This window comes from Amblyomma mixtum, chromosome 4, assembly GCF_055824585.1.
Source record: "Amblyomma mixtum isolate Tamu chromosome 4, ASM5582458v1, whole genome shotgun sequence".
In the NCBI taxonomy this organism is placed as follows: Eukaryota; Metazoa; Arthropoda; class Arachnida; order Ixodida; family Ixodidae; genus Amblyomma; species Amblyomma mixtum.
Genome location: NC_143015.1, coordinates 979701 through 997851, shown reverse-complemented (window position 1 = coordinate 997851; position 18151 = coordinate 979701). Strand labels below are relative to the sequence as shown.

The following is an 18151-nucleotide window of genomic DNA, read 5'->3' as shown; positions in this document are numbered from 1 at the left end:
GAAGGGAGAAGAGTTTAGGAAGCCATTGCAATGTTAAGGAGTCCAGTCGAAGGGCTCAAAATTTCAAGATGAGACGGCAAGGGGCTACGCTATTAAACGGATTTGAAAAATCGAGAAAGGCGCAATCAGTTTGCTCATTTCTGTCCATATTACAATTCAGATAGGTTATGAGCTGGAGCAGTTGTGTGTCATGAATAATCTTTTCTGTAGCCGTGCTGGTTATGAAAAAAAAATGTTCGACTCAAAATGACAGCCAGCATTAGAGGTAGCAACATGTTCAAGTAATTTACAATGGATGCAAGTCTGCGGCATGGGCCTGTAACTATCAGGGTAACTTCTGTCAGCACTGCAGCACAACAGGAATTACTTTTGCTATTTTCCACTCATGAGGGAGGTCCCCAGTCTGTCGGGATTGCTGAAATGTATGTAGAAAACCACCGAAAAGGACGCATTCACAAGGAGGAGAAGTACACAGGACAATCCAGCGTTCTCCTGTGTACTTCTCCTCCTTGTGAATGCGTCCTTTTTGCTGGTTTTCTACATACCATGCACCAACTGGCCCAACAAGCTACGCTTCTTCAATAGATTGCTGAAATAGGTTGCTCAAATTGCAGGCGTTCGAAAGGTCGTGCTCCACAACTCGATAGATCCAGCATTGATACGGATGACCAAGATGTTCGTGCACTGCTGAAATCAATCAATGAAAAGCTGGAGTACCTTTTACCGCTAAAAGAAACAGTTGACAGCGTCGAAGACACAGTTCAGTACATGAGTGACCAGTACGATGAGCTTCTAACTCGGATAGAAAAGAACGAACGTGAAGTCAAGGACCTGAAACACAGGGTAGATAAGATTGAGAAGCAAGACGATGAAATAACGCAGCTGAAAAACGAAATGGACTGTTTGGAATGGAGAAGCCGAAAGCTCAACCTTGAATTCCATGGAATTAAAGCAATGAAGGATGAAAACCTGATTGATGAGATAAATAAGCTGGCAACTCTAAACAACCTGCCACAGCTTCAGGAAAGTGACATAGTGTCCACTCATCGCCTGCCCTCAAAGCAAGATAAGATACCTGGCGTTATCTGCCGTTTCGCCAAACAATCAGTAAGAGACAAATGGTGGCAAAACAGGAAAACACTGTGCCAAGGAAATGACAGCATTTTTGTGTTAGAAAACCTGACAAAAAGGACACGTACTCTGCTTACCGAAACAAAGCTCTGGGCCAAGACAAAAAACTACAAATACGTATGGCACAACAACAACAAGGTCTTGGTCCGGAAAGCTGATGGGCAAAACGCGGTGGTCATTTCCTGCTCTAGTGACCGCGACAAACTTAAGCAACAGATCAGCTGAACACTAAGAACACTATGGCACCTACTCACTCGTATGTATTGCCACACACTTTCAACCATCACTTAGGTACAGCGTTTTCGAAGGCTTTCAAATGTTTTCACTTAAACATACGTTCTTTTACTCGCAAGGAACATGACTTACAACTCTTTTTTGAGCAAACAAAGCAATCCTTTGACGTCATTATGCTGACAGAGACTTGGTGTGTTGACGATGTGAACATCTTTCGGCTTCCATTGTACAATACTTTCTACCTGAATCGATCAACAGGTCGTGGTGGCGGAATATGCACCTTGGTTAAAAAGCCGTCTGCATGTGAAATATTGAACCAGTTTTCAGTAATAACTCATGACTATGAATTTTTATCAGTGATACAAAACAATACTGTTTTCGCTGTTTGCTATCACCCGCCGAATGGTTCCGTTACATCATTTTTGGAGTTCTTAGAAACTTTTCTCGTCTTTATAAATGAAAACAATTTCAATTTAATTTATGGCGGAGACATTAACATTAACATGATGAAGAATGATTCGCCAAAACTTAGGTTAGATACTCTCTTGGAGATGAATGCGTGTTGGAATACTATCAGTCTTCCTACCAGAGTGACCGAGAATTCGTCATCTTTAATTGACGTATTTATTACGAATTTAAGTTCTGAAGTCATTAATGCTGGCGTCTTCGCATCGGATCTCAGTGATCACTTGCCGATATATTTATGTTTCAAGGGTCACGTACGAAACAAGGAAACAAAGACAAACCATTTCATTCAACTAATAACAGATCAGACTCTTTCTATTTTTCGTGAGAAGATAGCTCAGACATGTTGGGATACTGTATACGATCTTAAAGACGCAAATTTGGCTTACGAGGCTTTTTTCAGCCTATTGAAAGAAAGTTATGACATTAGCTTTCCTTTTAAGTGCATTAAACAAAAAAAGAAAATACGTAAACCATGGATTAGTGCAGAGCTATCTGCCAGAATACGGAGAAAGAATGCATTATACAGTGAATTTATAAAGACAAGAGACCCCGAAATATTTCAGGCTTTTAAAAAAATTAGGAATCGTTTAGACAAAGATATAAAAAAGGCCAGGCGAGATTACTATACACTTTCTTTTAATTCACTGGTTCCACGTACGGCCACAATGTGGAAAAAACTGAACTCTTTGTTGAATTGCAATATTCCTGAGGAAAGGATACAGAGCTTAAAAATAAATGGTCTTGAGTTAGAGGGAAAAGCACTTGCTGACGCTTTTAACGAACACTTTGTAAAAATTGGAAGTAACAACGCACCAGACAATGATCTTGATGGTATTCCATACAACTCTAGCTCTATATTTTTGTCTCCAGTAAATGAGGGAGAGATAATTAGCACAATTCACAGTCTAAATAATAGTACCGCTAAAGATATTGATGGTATCCAAATAAAACCCATCAAATATGTTGCTGACCTTCTCTCTCCTTGTCTTACATATATCTTTAATATCTGTATAAGCGAAGGCACGTTTCCTCGAACGATGCAGATAGCGCGAGTCGCTGCGCTCTTTAAAAAAGGCGATAAAAACGACTTAGGAAACTATCGACCGTTATCAATCCTTCCCGTCTTTTCAAAAGTCTTCGAAAAAGTTATTTTAAAGCGACTATCCGAATTTGAGCAGAAACATTGCCTGCTGACTGATTGCCAGTATGGCTTCCGTAAGGGTTTAGGCACACAACTCGCATTGCTACAAGAAAAAGAGCACATACTAAATCAGTTTGAAGAAGGAAGACTTGTGTTAGGAATTTTTATTGACCTGTCAAAAGCATTTGACTCCATTAGTCATCAACTTTTAATTAAGAAACTCCAACACTATGGCTTTCGTGGTAAAGCCGCATCTCTTTTATGCTCCTACTTGGAATTTCGTAGACAAATAGTCGTCATAAACAACCACAGTTCTAACCCATTATCTATTTCAGCAGGCGTCCCACAGGGCAGTATATTAGGACCTTTTTTATTTAATATGTACGTGAATGATATTGTGAATATTGATGCTACCGTGAAATTTATCATGTACGCGGATGATACCAGCATATTATTAACCGGTAAAACTAGTGACGACCTTGTTGATGCTGCTAATTTAACATTAATAAAACTAGACGAATGGACGCGTAAAAACAGCCTGACGATTAATGCAAACAAAACAAAAGCCGTATTCTTTCGAAGTAAAAACAAAAACCTAACAATACAAAAGTCTATCTACTTAAATGCCACTCCTCTCGAAATAACTTCCAGTATTAAGACATTAGGTGTTATCTTTCAGCAGAATATGTCATGGGATGTCCACGTGGACAGTATGCTTATTAAGCTGGCACAGGTAATTGGGCTAGTATACCGCAATCGCAATTTACTACCACCAAAAATCTTACTGTTAATTTATAATACCCTATTCTCCTCCCGACTCAATTATTGTCACTTAGTTTGGTCTACGACAACTTACGGAAATTTGCAGAAGCTTCACAAGTTGCAGAAAAGGTTTGTAAGAGTAATAGAAAATCTGCCGTTTTATTCACATACGTATCATCTATTTCCCAAATACAACATAATTCCTGTTACCAAGCTGTTTGATTATATCCTTTGCAAGGCAATTAAGAATGAAAACGCCAGCAACAGTTCATTTCTACATCGTCTAGCCAGGTTACAACAAAACGCTACTACACGCCAGACACGTTACACGGAGCTCTGGAAAGTAAGGACGTTTCGCACAACATACGGCCTACAAACACTACAGAATAAACTACCCCGGTTACTAAATGATTTAAATCATAAACATATCCAACTTGAAAAGGTGACGTTCAAAACACTCCGCCGGTATTTCAACATGTACTAGGACACTTCGCTTGCCATTCCTGTTTATTCTGTCACATTGTTGTTTACCCTGACTGTACCGCTTGTCTGTATTCACTTTGATTTGAATTTTATTTGAAGTTAAAATGTGCTTAATTTATCTGTCACTTTCGCTAAACTCATTGCCATCGCACATGAATGTTCCATTGCTTTTGTAAGTGCTTTCTAGCTTCATTCTAACACATTTTCTGTATAATTTTATGTAGTTCTTATCAGTGATTGTAATTGCAGATGTTTTCTTGTTTTGTTCTATTTTCTTTTTGGATGAGACATACCGTTTCATTGCGCCTATGATGCTGTCAAGTGTATAGGGGGGCCTCCGGCTTTGTCAAGCTGTCGCTTGTGACAGCTTTTACTGCGGGTCTCCCGCGCCATGTATTCATTTGGCGCAAATAAATAAACCATTATTATTATTATTAAATATACCACAGAATATTTCGCTGGGTATGAGCTTAGTATTTCAAATAACTTGGAAATGATTTTATTGATTCCAGTGAAAGTGGAAAGCTTGAGCTTGTCTATTAGAACTGATAGGCCATCAAAAGCTTTTGTTATGGGTTCCATGTGCGGCCAATCACGTTTGAGGACATGTGGTACGCAGAAATGATCTTCCTTCGTGAAGACCGATGCAAAAAATTTCTTGACGTGAGACTGGCATTCGGCCTCAGAGACGAGCACGTGCGCATCCTCGGCGCTATCGCATCCAACGTTTTGGCCGTGGATTTCAGAAATGCGGGAAGACCGCTAGAAAAGTACTTTCCTTATCGTCGCGTATGGCAGCAAAGTGTGGTTTCACACTCCTTATAATTCTTCCAATACGACTGATTGCAAGTCAACGAGGCTTAGTTTAATAAACGGTACTTCTTATTTCTACGGTTTCCGAGGCATTTATTACACCAAGAATTTCACCTATCCCTTTTCACGTGGACTAGCGGGACATGCAACTCGATTAACCCACTGATCTTATTCCTGAAAAGTGCCGAGTGTTCTTGGAACTTTCCAGGTAGAAATTTTGGCAGGAATTGTGACCAAAGAAGACATTTAGATCAGCGTTCTTTTGAGAATAGTTGGCCTTATTTTAATCTTCTATTTCTTTAGTTTTGTAACAGGAGTGCCTATGAGCGATATGCGATGGTAGCCGCATTAGCTTGTTGTGAAAATCGTCAGCACACAATGTCACCGATGGTATCATGAGCGCTGCTGAGAACTTGGTCAACTGTGCCCGGGCCACGTGTCGGATGGGTAACAGTCTGAAAGAGATTTAGGTCTAAGTTATATTTAGAAAGCCTCGGGAAGTGCTATGAGAAGCAGATAAATAAGCCAATCGATGTCTGAAAAGTTGAAGTCTCAACAAAAGTAGATGTCACATGTGTATTGCACGTTAAAAGCAATACTATGGCGAACATTGTAAACGAATCAGTGATTATGATCACGTGATCGGTAACCGGAACCTATAAGAACCTTTGCTGAAGGCAACACGCAGGCCACCCCGATAATTTCAAAAGATAGAAGTGTGTTTAGCACAAATTATTTGAGGGATTTCTAATAGCTATCAAAACGCCTACGCCGCCCCTTCCTAACCGGTCATGGCTATACTATATGAAGTGAGTACTTCTGTCAGGTAGAATTCCACTATTGTTTATTTAGGGTTATAGCCAGGTTTCAGTTAGTATAAGAATACCTGTATTTTTGTCATCAATGAATGAACGTATCGTGGAAAACTTTCGGAAGGAAATACTTGTATTTGCGCGTGTTGGTTCATAACTTTTAAGGAGGACACAGGGGCGCAATAAAAGACACGGACAGAGAAGTATACAGGGGCTAGCGCTTACTATCAACAGGCTTTATTCGACGTAGACAGTTAATATACCTTCGCTTTACCAAAGCGCCACTAAGCGAATCACAAGCACGTGAGTTCCAGAGAACACCAAAAGAATTCCAAAGGCAGGCGATTACAGAAATCTATCTAAGAAAACCATTTCAGATCGGCGAAGTATCACAGATGAATCACTGATGCAGTTATCTCCTTTTTTTCTAATGTATTAGGCTTCCACCAGTTCCCGTTCAATCTGATCACGGCTTCTCAACAATACACACGGCTTCTCGGCTTCTCAACAAATAGTCCGATAAGCGGGGAAAACAGGCGACTTTAGTCTTCTTAGTGCATTCTTGGCACTGTTCCGGGAGATGGGAGCCTGTCTTCTTTAATGAGTTATTGTGCTCCAGAAGGCGCTGGTTAAGCAACGTCCAGTTTGCCCAACGTACACCTTCCCGCAAGTGAGCGGGAACTCATATACAACTCCTTTCTTGCAGGTTACTTGGGGCTTACGGTGTTTTACGCCACACTCTTGCCGTTTTTATTTTCTTCTTATCCGTGCACATAGACCGGACAACTTTCGCGGAGCAGAAAAATCCACTTCTACTCCGTACTTCTTGGCTACCTTCTTGATGTTGTGGGAAGTTCTGTGTACGTATGGTACCACCTCCGGCCTTGAACACTTCGTTGGGTCTTTCGCATTGCTCCGCTTGCTGCCCTTCAATTTTTTTAACAAGGATTGCGTCACAGCAAGAATGAGGGAATCAGGGAAGCCTGCCTTTTCCAGCCTTGAGACCATGACAAGAAGCCAGCGAGCACAGCGTGGTGAGAGGACTTCGTTAGTGCAGGAGAAATACAATGTAAAGCAATAGCCCTTTTGACCGTCTTAGAATGATTGGAATGAAATGGTAGCAAATCTTTCTTTGCGCGTGGACAATACCGCCAGCAAACATGTGAAGGGTGAAATGTTAAGGTGATATCTAAAAACTGCAGTTGGTTATCACTGCTTGGCTTTTCATGAGTAAAGGTGAGTCCCATGCCTTTCCTTCCAAACGTATCTAAAACATCAGCTACGGCCTCGTCAAAACTAAAATCACCTTTCTTTAACAGAACCAGGTAGTCATCTACATATCTGAAGACGTGGGCTATACGGCCTGTGTCAAAGGTTTCACTCAAAGAGCGGTCTACTTCCGATAAAAAAAATAGTAGCAGAACCGGGGCTACGCAAGACCCAATGCAAATACCCTGCTTTGAAGATAGGTACGATCATTAAAATCAATAAAAGTGGCATTGAGGTAAAGCTCTAGTAACGACATGAAATTGTCCACGTTCAAACCAGTGGCATTTTGAAACGCGGTGCTGCCATTTCTATCTATACAATCACGCACGGCGGTGAACAGCGGCTGGTGTGGAATAGAATAGAAAAGATCCTTAACATCGATTGAGAAACCAGACTTAATATTCCTCGCAGACTGAACAAAGGCTATCACTTCATCAGAGTTCTTAGTGGCATAAGGGTCCGCATCTTGCAGTGTCCTGAGGTGTTTGAGTAGGAACTGACTGACTTCCTTTTGCCATGTGCCCTTTTCGCTAACGATGGTCCGAAAAGGAATGCCGCTCTTGTGGGTTTTTGCGGTGAAAAAAAACCGATAAGCAGTTCCCTTCAGCCTTCCCAATGGCGCCGGCTAGTCTGTGCAGTTGAAGTTCCTCGCAGAGGGACATGGCACTTTTCTTCACTGAAGATTTCTTCACTTCCACTGTCTTGATAGACTTAGTGACGGCTTCAACTGCCTTTTCTTTGAAAAGGCCTGATGGACTAATGAAGAAACCGCTTTCTTTGTCTGCCTGCATAAGCTCGAGAAAATTGGCTTTGAAAAAAGCAACACAGGTCAGTCGGTAACACGAGTACTCCAAACCACCGATCCGATCCCACCGCAAGGGTTGTTGCTTTTTTCAAAGCCAATTTTTTCAAAGCCAACGTCTTCAGATATGTAGATGACTACCTGGTTCTGTTAAAGGAAGGTGATTTTAGTTTTGACGAGGCCGTAGCTGATGTTTTAGATACGTTTGGAAGGAAAGGCATGGGACTCACCTTTACCCATGAAAAGCCAAGCAGTGATAACCAACTGCAGTTTTTAGATATCACCTTAACATTTCACCCTTCACATGTTTGCTGGCGGTATTGTCCACGCGCAAAGAAAGATTTGCTACCATTTCATTCCAATCATTCTAAGACGGTCAAAAGGGCTATCGCTTTACAATGTCTTTCGTCTGCACTAACGAAGTCCTCTCACCACGCTGTGCTCGCTGGCTTCTTGTCAAGGTCTCAAGGCTGGAAAAGGCAGGCATCCCTGAGTCCCTCATTCTTGCTGTGACGCAGTCCTTGTTAAAAAAATTGAAGGGCAGCAAGCGGAGCAATGCGAAAGACCCAACGAAGTGTTCAAGGCCGGAGGTGGTACCATACGTACACAGAACTTCCCACAACATCAAGAAGGTAGCCAAGAAGTACGGAGTAGAAGTGGTTTTTTCTGCTCCGCGAAAGTTGTCCGGTCTATGTGCACGGATAAGAAGAAAAGAAAAATGGCAAGAGTGTGGCGTAAAACATCGTAAGCCCCACGTAACCTGCAAGAAAGGAGTTGTATATGAGTTCCCGCTCACTTGCGGAAAGGTTTACGTTGGGCGAACTGGACGTTGCCTCAACCAGCGCCTTCTGGAGCACAATAACTCATTAAAGAAGACAGGCTCCCATCTCCGGGGACATTGCCAAGAATGCACTAAGAAGACTAAAGTCGCCTGTTTTCCCCGCTTATCGGACTGCAAAGTATTGTTGAGAAGCCGCGATCAGATTGAACGGGAACTGGTGGAAGCCTATTACATTAGAAAAAAAGGAGATAACTGCATCAGTGATTCATCTGTGGTACTTCGCCGATCTGAAATGGTTTTCTTAGATAGATTTCTGTAATCGCCTGCCTTCGGAATTCTTTTGGTGTTCTCTGGAACTCACGTGCTTGTGATTCGCTTAGTGGCGCTTGGGTAAAGCGAAGGTATATTAACGGTCTACGTCGAATAAAGCCTGTTGATAGTACGCGCTCGTCCCTGTCTAATTCTCTGTCCGTGTCTTTTATTGCGCCCCTGTGTCCTCCTGAAAAATTTCCGAAGGAAGTTCCGAATATTAGAGTAAGTTATTGACAAGCACGGTAGCGATGCGCTTGTCGTAGCAAATGTACGCTTATGCAACCCTGATTACCGAGGCATCTAGGTGCTAGTGATGATGGAATCTCTATGCAAGGGTGGAAGAGCGGGCTAGTTGGTAGTTCATCTTGAGGAAAAACACAGCGCACTCTTAAGACACGGACAAAGAAAGGCAAGACGATACAGCGCTGACTTCAACTGATTATTTTATTGTGGAGCAACATATATATATACGTTGGAAAAGTGGGCGGGAAGACATGAGTAACATCTGCTGTGTTTGCACGCGACCGAAAGATAACAAACTGCAATTGAAACTAACATGAGGGCAAGAGTGACCCTTGGAGGGAACAAAAAATGAAAACTAGACAAGATAAAGAGACAAGTGGAGGGGCGATTAAACGGATCACGCTTAAAAGGATGACGCTTAGAAGGATGACGCTTAGAAGGATGACGCAAGCAGGCAGTACAAGAGACAAAAAACACTAGGAGATGACAAGGGAACAAAATGCACTAAAAGGCCAAAAAGACCATTAAAAAATTTTTAAAACCGATAAAAGAACCAAAAGGGACGTTAAAAGCAGAAGACAGATAACAACCTTGTCCAAAAGGTAAAAGAGGCTAAAAGACGAATTTCGGAATCCTACAGATTAAAATTGCTCTATGCCTGGCTCAAATAATCTAACTCACGTTTCGTTAGCGCTATCGAGGGTGTGCTAACACAATCTTCACCTAGCTTTAGAATGTGGGCGGCTTCTATAATTTCGCGTGTGGATTGATGCGCGTTTCTCGCGATGACCGAGCAGTCATGAAGGAAAGGCTCGCAGGAACCGGAGGGACACTTTAAACAGTGAACACCCAAGTTTTTCTTGACAGTGTTAGAGACAGTATTTGAGTGCTCCATAAGACGCTCATTGAGGCAACGTCCGGTTTGCCCCACGTAGGCCTTGCCGCAGCTCAAGGCTATCTTGTAAACTACACCAACCTCGCAAGGAACGAAGGGTGCACGGTGCCTAACAAGGCAGGCTGGCTCTCTCACAGCCGGGGCATTCACTCTGCGACAGAGCTTGGATAGCTTGTCGGGCGCCGAGAACACTACTCGGACACCTGCCTTTTGTCCAATTCTTTTGAGCCTGTGAGAGAGACCATGCAGGTACGGCACCACAGCGACTTTGTGTTGGTGGTCTGGGGCAGCACTCACTTGGCTTCCTTTGAGTTTCCCCAAGAGGGAGCCGGCTACTGAGATCAGAAGGTGCTCGGGGTAGCCAGCTTTTATCAGCCTCCGATTCTGCTCTTTCAGACTATGGTCCATCGAGTGGACACAGGACTTCATTAAGGCATTTGTGAAACAGAGGTTCACAATGCCCCTCTTCACGATCTTGGAGTGAGCTGAACTGTAAGGCAACAAGGACTTGCCCCCTCTTGGCTCATACAACCAACACAGGTGATTTTGTGCCGTCGTTAGCCTCAAGTCGAGAAAGCGTAAAGACCCATTCACGGGTACCTCATGGGTCAAAACGAGGGGCGAGAGGTACCGTTCAAACACTTGGAGCACTTCTGAAACTGAGCTAAGAAAAGTACGTTCATTACTGGCCAATAGGATTAGGTAATCGTCCACGAACCTGAAAACCTTCACGGCTGCTGACGAACAGAGCTGCTCTTTTATCAGTCGGTCATGATGGGCGAGGTAGATATCGCTTAAGATTGGAGCAATGCATGAGCCGATGCATACTCCGCTCTTTTGAATAAAATGACATTCACCCCAGGTAATGAAAGTGGAGCTAAGATAAACGGTCAACAATTCTAAGAAGCCGCCCACAGACATGCCACAAGAATTCTGAAAAGTGACGGATCCGAATGAGTCAATACAACTTTCAACGCACAAAAGAAGCTTGTCATGTGGAAGTGAGTAATAGAGGTCCTTAATATCAACCGAAAAAGGCATGAGAGAGCCACTGCCTGCTTTGAGAAATTCAAAAACTTGTCTCGAATCCTTCAAAAGGAAAGGATCATTGATTGTCAAAACCTTGAGCTTAATTTGAAGAAATGACCCCAGGGATTTTTGCCACGTTCCCTTTTCAGTAACGGTTGCCCTCAATGGGCAGTCAACTTTGTGTGTCTTTGCTGAGAAAAATACGTCTAGGCTCTTCTTATCTGCAGCATCTATGTTTGCAACCAGTCTGTCAAGATTTAGGCGCTTGCAAACCTGCTTAGCCTTTGATTTCACCCTAGAAAGGGAAACCTTATCGCGCCGTACGAAAACAGATGTTAGAGCTTCAGCAGCTTTTTTACCAAACAGATCTTTGGGTAGGACAAGAAAGCCATCCTCCTTATCTGCAACTAAAAGCGAAAGTTGATGTCGTCTTAGAAATGAAGCGACGTAATTGACGGGCCCAGTTTTGTCCTGGAAACTGTAGCGCGACAAAACCTGGACGCCTTCAGAGAGGCAGCTAGAAAATTCAGAGTCTGGAGCACGATTTGCCACTTGCCTCACCATGCTAAGTAGTTCTGGAGGCGACTTCTTGGGCTCGACGGCGTATTTCGGGCCTAGGCTCAGAACGCGAGTCACTTTGTCCGGCAGAACCACATCCCCGAGCGTATGCACCTTGGTGTTGACGCCGGAGGGTTGTTTCGGTGTGATGGCACGTAGACAGCAAAGCTCGTACTGCCATAGGGCTTCTGCAGTTCTGTCAGTAAGTGCAGAGAGCTCACGCCACTTCATCTTCGTTCTTGGAGAGCTGTCAAGGCGGTGAAGGTGCAGGTACAGCGCTTCGCGGTAAAACCGTGCTTGTCGCTCAAATAATCAGTTGAAGTCAGCGCTGTATCGTCTTGCCTTTCTTTGTCCGTGTCTTAAGAGTGCGCTGTGTTTTTCCTCAAGATGAACTACCAACTAGCCCGCTCTTCCACCCTTGCAAGCTACATTTCTAGTTCCTCGGGCCCTTTTGTGTGTTTCTCTTCCGACCCTTCATGTCTTGTTGCCCTCTTGGCTGCTGCTGTTTGCCGTGCCCGTTCTCTGGCTTACTGTATCCGTGTGAAGTTGCTTCCTGATGGGATAAAGGCCCTTCTAGGAGGCTTTCAACCGTCCCTTCATCATGGCACAAGAATTATGAAGATACTTCGGTCCGAGTGGCAGCGACAAGCACGGTTTTACCGCGAAGCGCTGTACCTGCACCTTCACCGCCTTGACAGCTCTCCAAGAACGAAGATGAAGTGGCGTGAGCTCTCTGCACTTACTGACAGAACTGCAGAAGCCCTATGGCAGTACGAGCTTTGCTGTCTACGTGCCATCACACCGAAACAACCCTCCGGCGTCAACACCAAGGTGCATACGCTCGGGGATGTGGTTCTGCCGGACAAAGTGACTCGCGTTCTGAGCCTAGGCCCGAAATACGCCGTCGAGCCCAAGAAGTCGCCTCCAGAACTACTTAGCATGGTGAGGCAAGTGGCAAATCGTGCTCCAGACTCTGAATTTTCTAGCTGCCTCTCTGAAGGCGTCCAGGTTTTGTCGCGCTACAGTTTCCAGGACAAAACTGGGCCCGTCAATTACGTCGCTTCATTTCTAAGACGACATCAACTTTCGCTTTTAGTTGCAGATAAGGAGGATGGCTTTCTTGTCCTACCCAAAGATCTGTTTGGTAAAAAAGCTGCTGAAGCTCTAACATCTGTTTTCGTACGGCGCGATAAGGTTTCCCTTTCTAGGGTGAAATCAAAGGCTAAGCAGGTTTGCAAGCGCCTAAATCTTGACAGACTGGTTGCAAACATAGATGCTGCAGATAAGAAGAGCCTAGACGTATTTTTCTCAGCAAAGACACACAAAGTTGACTGCCCATTGAGGGCAATCGTTACTGAAAAGGGAACGTGGCAAAAATCCCTGGGGTCATTTCTTCAAATTAAGCTCAAGGTTTTGACAATCAATGATCCTTTCCTTTTGAAGGATTCGAGACAAGTTTTTGAATTTCTCAAAGCAGGCAGTGGCTCTCTCATGCCTTTTTCGGTTGATATTAAGGACCTCTATTACTCACTTCCACATGACAAGCTTCTTTTGTGCGTTGAAAGTTGTATTGACTCATTCGGATCCGTCACTTTTCAGAATTCTTGTGGCATGTCTGTGGGCGGCTTCTTAGAATTGTTGACCGTTTATCTTAGCTCCACTTTCATTACCTGGGGTGAATGTCATTTTATTCAAAAGAGCGGAGTATGCATCGGCTCATGCATTGCTCCAATCTTAAGCGATATCTACCTCGCCCATCATGACCGACTGATAAAAGAGCAGCTCTGTTCGTCAGCAGCCGTGAAGGTTTTCAGGTTCGTGGACGATTACCTAATCCTATTGGCCAGTAATGAACGTACTTTTCTTAGCTCAGTTTCAGAAGTGCTCCAAGTGTTTGAACGGTACCTCTCGCCCCTCGTTTTGACCCATGAGGTACCCGTGAATGGGTCTTTACGCTTTCTCGACTTGAGGCTAACGACGGCACAAAATCACCTGTGTTGGTTGTATGAGCCAAGAGGGGGCAAGTCCTTGTTGCCTTACAGTTCAGCTCACTCCAAGATCGTGAAGAGGGGCATTGTGAACCTCTGTTTCACAAATGCCTTAATGAAGTCCTGTGTCCACTCGATGGACCATAGTCTGAAAGAGCAGAATCGGAGGCTGATAAAAGCTGGCTACCCCGAGCACCTTCTGATCTCAGTAGCCGGCTCCCTCTTGGGGAAACTCAAAGGAAGCCAAGTGAGTGCTGCCCCAGACCACCAACACAAAGTCGCTGTGGTGCCGTACCTGCATGGTCTCTCTCACAGGCTCAAAAGAATTGGACAAAAGGCAGGTGTCCGAGTAGTGTTCTCGGCGCCCGACAAGCTATCCAAGCTCTGTCGCAGAGTGAATGCCCCGGCTGTGAGAGAGCCAGCCTGCCTTGTTAGGCACCGTGCACCCTTCGTTCCTTGCGAGGTTGGTGTAGTTTACAAGATAGCCTTGAGCTGCGGCAAGGCCTACGTGGGGCAAACCGGACGTTGCCTCAATGAGCGTCTTATGGAGCACTCAAATACTGTCTCTAACACTGTCAAGAAAAACTTGGGTGTTCACTGTTTAAAGTGTCCCTCCGGTTCCTGCGAGCCTTTCCTTCATGACTGCTCGGTCATCGCGAGAAACGCGCATCAATCCACACGCGAAATTATAGAAGCCGCCCACATTCTAAAGCTAGGTGAAGATTGTGTTAGCACACCCTCGATAGCGCTAACGAAACGTGAGTTAGATTATTTGAGCCAGGCATAGAGCAATTTTAATCTGTAGGATTCCGAAATTCGTCTTTTAGCCTCTTTTACCTTTTGGACAAGGTTGTTATCTGTCTTCTGCTTTTAACGTCCCTTTTGGTTCTTTTATCGGTTTTAAAAATTTTTTAATGGTCTTTTTGGCCTTTTAGTGCATTTTGTTCCCTTGTCATCTCCTAGTGTTTTTTGTCTCTTGTACTGCCTGCTTGCGTCATCCTTCTAAGCGTCATCCTTCTAAGCGTCATCCTTTTAAGCGTGATCCGTTTAATCGCCCCTCCACTTGTCTCTTTATCTTGTCTAGTTTTCATTTTTTGTTCCCTCCAAGGGTCACTCTTGCCCTCATGTTAGTTTCAATTGCAGTTTGTTATCTTTCGGTCGCGTGCAAACACAGCAGATGTTACTCATGTCTTCCCGCCCACTTTTCCAACGTATATATATATGTTGCTCCACAATAAAATAATCAGTTGAAGTCAGCGCTGTATCGTCTTGCCTTTCTTTGTCCGTGTCTTAAGAGTGCGCTGTGTTTTTCCTCAAGAATCTCTATGGTATGTGAACATTTGCTGTCCATTCCAGGACTGTTCGTTCGAGGACTGGTGAATGTAAGATCTAAGATAGATTTCGACTGAGCGCGAAAGTAAGTGGCCAATCCAGAATTTGAACAAATCAGGCTGTTATCCGAAACCCAATCCCAAAGGCGCTTCCCACATAAATTGGTACAATAGCCCCACGACACATGGTGTGAATTGAAATCGCCAGCCATGGGAAATGGGTTTCTACAGCTAGCGAGAAGCGAATCTAGCTGTCTACTATCGTGTACTCCATAGGGGAAATACACCTTTACTAAGGAAAATGGGGAGCACCCAGGAAGAACAAAGTCTAATGCCAAAATGTCAGTCACGGGAGATTTTCTGAAAAGATACCTTAGCCCTTTGGCAAAGTTTTGGAGAAACTGAAGTTAGCAAACCCCCTCCTCGTGGCTAGCGATCTAGACGATATGAACGATAATTTTTTTAATGAAAATATTTGTCGGCTGAAAGATACGTTTGTTGAAGAATTATGACATCCGTATAAAGCTCGGAATAATACAGTTTAAATATGTTGAAGCTGTAAGAATAGAGCGGCAGTTTCCAGTCTATAACTCGCAATGACGCTATGGTTTTGAACGAAGAGCAGCAGCAACTGCCTACTCTAAAATGGTGTCCTTCGGCTTAGTGCCAAGCTGCTGCTCCTTTGATTTGGCCTACGGACGCGGAAAAGTAGACGAATGAGACATCGGGGACCCGCTGCGCTTGAGAACCCGCGCATCAGACTCCATCATCTGAGAATTATAGATAATTCCAGCGTCACTTGAAGTACCCGAGACAATTAAGTACAGTGCTGGGGGCAGTATTTTGGTTAAAGACATGAGAGCGCAAAACGGGGACACGGACGAGGAAGGGAACAGGACGAGCGCTGCCTGAAGACTTTGGAAGTAGAAGACCCCTTTGCAACTAAGAACTCGGATGACGTGATAGCCTTCCTTCAGACTCATAGGAACATAAGCTCTGGTTTTTCTATTGATGTAGAAGATCTTTTCTACTCTGTTCCGCATGTACATCTCTATTCTGCAGTGCGTAATTGCATTGACAGAAATGGAGCCACTGCTTTTCAAAACGCTACCGGTTTGAATGTGGACAATTTTTTTTTGTCATTACTTGAGTTTTATCTCAAGGCCACTTTTATTGACTTTAATGACCAAACGTATCTACAAAAAAGGGGCATTTGTATTGGCTCGTGTGTCGCCCCGGTACTCTGTAATATGTTTTTATCTGAGATTGACCGCTCCTTGAGTGAAGAACTTGACACGGATTGTATAGTCCACGTTTTTAGATATGTCGACGATTACCTGATCCTTTTGGCAGATAACGATTTTACTTTTGACGAAGCAGTAGCTGATGTTTTAGGTACGTTTGGTCGGAATAGCATGGGTCTCACCTTCACACACGAACTGCCTAGCAGTAATAACAAATTACAGTTTTTAGATCTCACCCTAACCTTCCACCCTTCACACGTTTGCTGGCAGTACTGTCCACGCGCAAAGAAAGATTTGTTGCCTTTCCATTCGAACCATTCTAAGACCGTTAAGAGGGCTATCGCTTCCCAGTGCTTAGCTTCCGCACTAAAGAAATCTTGCCACCATGCCATGCACGCAAGCTATGCTTCCCAGGTGTCCAGGCTGCAGAAAGCAGGCTTCCCGGCTTCCCTGGTTCTCTCCGTGGCGCAGACCTTGCTGAAAAAGCTGAAGGGCAGCAAGGAAAACAACCGACCTCAAGAAAAAAAGCAGGCAAGGCCGGAAGTTGTACCTTACGTACACCACACTTCTCATAACCTGAAGAAGGTGGCCAATAAGTATGGCGTCGATGTGGTATTTTCAGCGCCGCGAAAACTCGCCGGAATGTGTTCACGGATTGGAAGAACAAAAGTACAAGAGTGCACCATCAGACACCGAATGCCACATGTCGGCTGCAAGAAAGCAGTAGTCTATGAGTTCCCGCTTACATGCGGCAAGGTGTACGTTGGACAAACCGGCCGTTGTCTTAATGAGCGCCTGCTTGAACACAAGAATTATTTAAACAAGAGAGGACATCTTCCAGACCACTGCCAAGCCTGCTCGAAAGAGAAGCGTGTAGCCTGCAAGCCTTGACTATATGATTGCAAAGTGCTATTGAAAAGCCGAGATAGGACTGAACGTGAGCTTGTGGAAGCCTTCTATATCAAGAAGCGAGGTGATAGTTGTATTAGTGACACGTCAGTTGTTCTTCGCCACAGTGAAATGCTGTTTCTTGATGCGTATCTCTGAGAGGCGATTGTCTGCGATCAAGAGCATGGATAAGAGCAAAGGCTATTTAAACATTCTTCCCTGAATAAATCCTGTTGAAAGCAGCAGCGCTCGTCCTGTTCCCTTCCTCGTCCGTGTCCCCGTTTTGCGCTCTCATGTCTTTAACGAATATGCACCAACAAGCCCAGTTTCAAGTACTTCTTAGCAGTATTTTGGTCCTGGGGCTGAGATGTTTCAGATAGTTTAGAACGGGTAAGAGGAGAGCGAATTACTGTCAATACAGAGGCCAAACCGGCCTCCACGGTATTGGTAAGCTGGGTGGTGAGAACGTTAGTGAGGCTTTACGGAACACTTGCAGCATTCCTCTCAACTATTTTAGTCGTGGACGCCTCCTAGTAGACGCAGCTGCCTGAGACAGCGTCGAGTCTAACATGACTCCTTCCAAAGCGGTCACACCTGCAGAACCGTAGGCCCGCTCCTTAACCTCCAATATAGCGCCTCGGCGCGAAGAGCGTTTCCTGTCCATAATTTCCAGAATTTGAATCTCCTGCGTTCGAGAGCGACAGTTGGAAAAATTAGCAGCATGGGCACCACCAGAAAAGCAGCACTTCTCGTTCTGCTCAGAACAAATGCTCGTAGCATGACCTTCTCTACAGTAACAACAGCGCAAGGTGGATTTGCAACCGCCGGTGCTATGGATAGCGTTACCAGTTGGTGCACCGCAGAGACCTATACGATAGTTGGTCGACCCAAAAAATTAGAGGCCAGGCCTTTATTTCACTGGGGCAAGACGTGCCGGCAAAGGTGGCAATCACCGACTCTGTGGGCA

General features: G+C 44.3%; 1 protein-coding gene across 1 annotated transcript; it reads left to right on the top strand.

Moving 5' to 3' along the window:
• The first annotated feature begins 291 nt into the window (after nucleotides 1-291).
• LOC149345479 (uncharacterized) lies at nucleotides 292-1711 on the top strand. Its single transcript, XM_089586086.1, has 2 exons — nucleotides 292-330; nucleotides 586-1711. The coding sequence occupies exons 1-2, from the start codon at nucleotides 292-294 to the stop codon at nucleotides 1354-1356; spliced, it is 810 nt and encodes a 269-aa protein (XP_089442212.1). The 3' UTR covers nucleotides 1357-1711.
• The last annotated feature ends 16440 nt before the right edge of the window (nucleotides 1712-18151 follow it).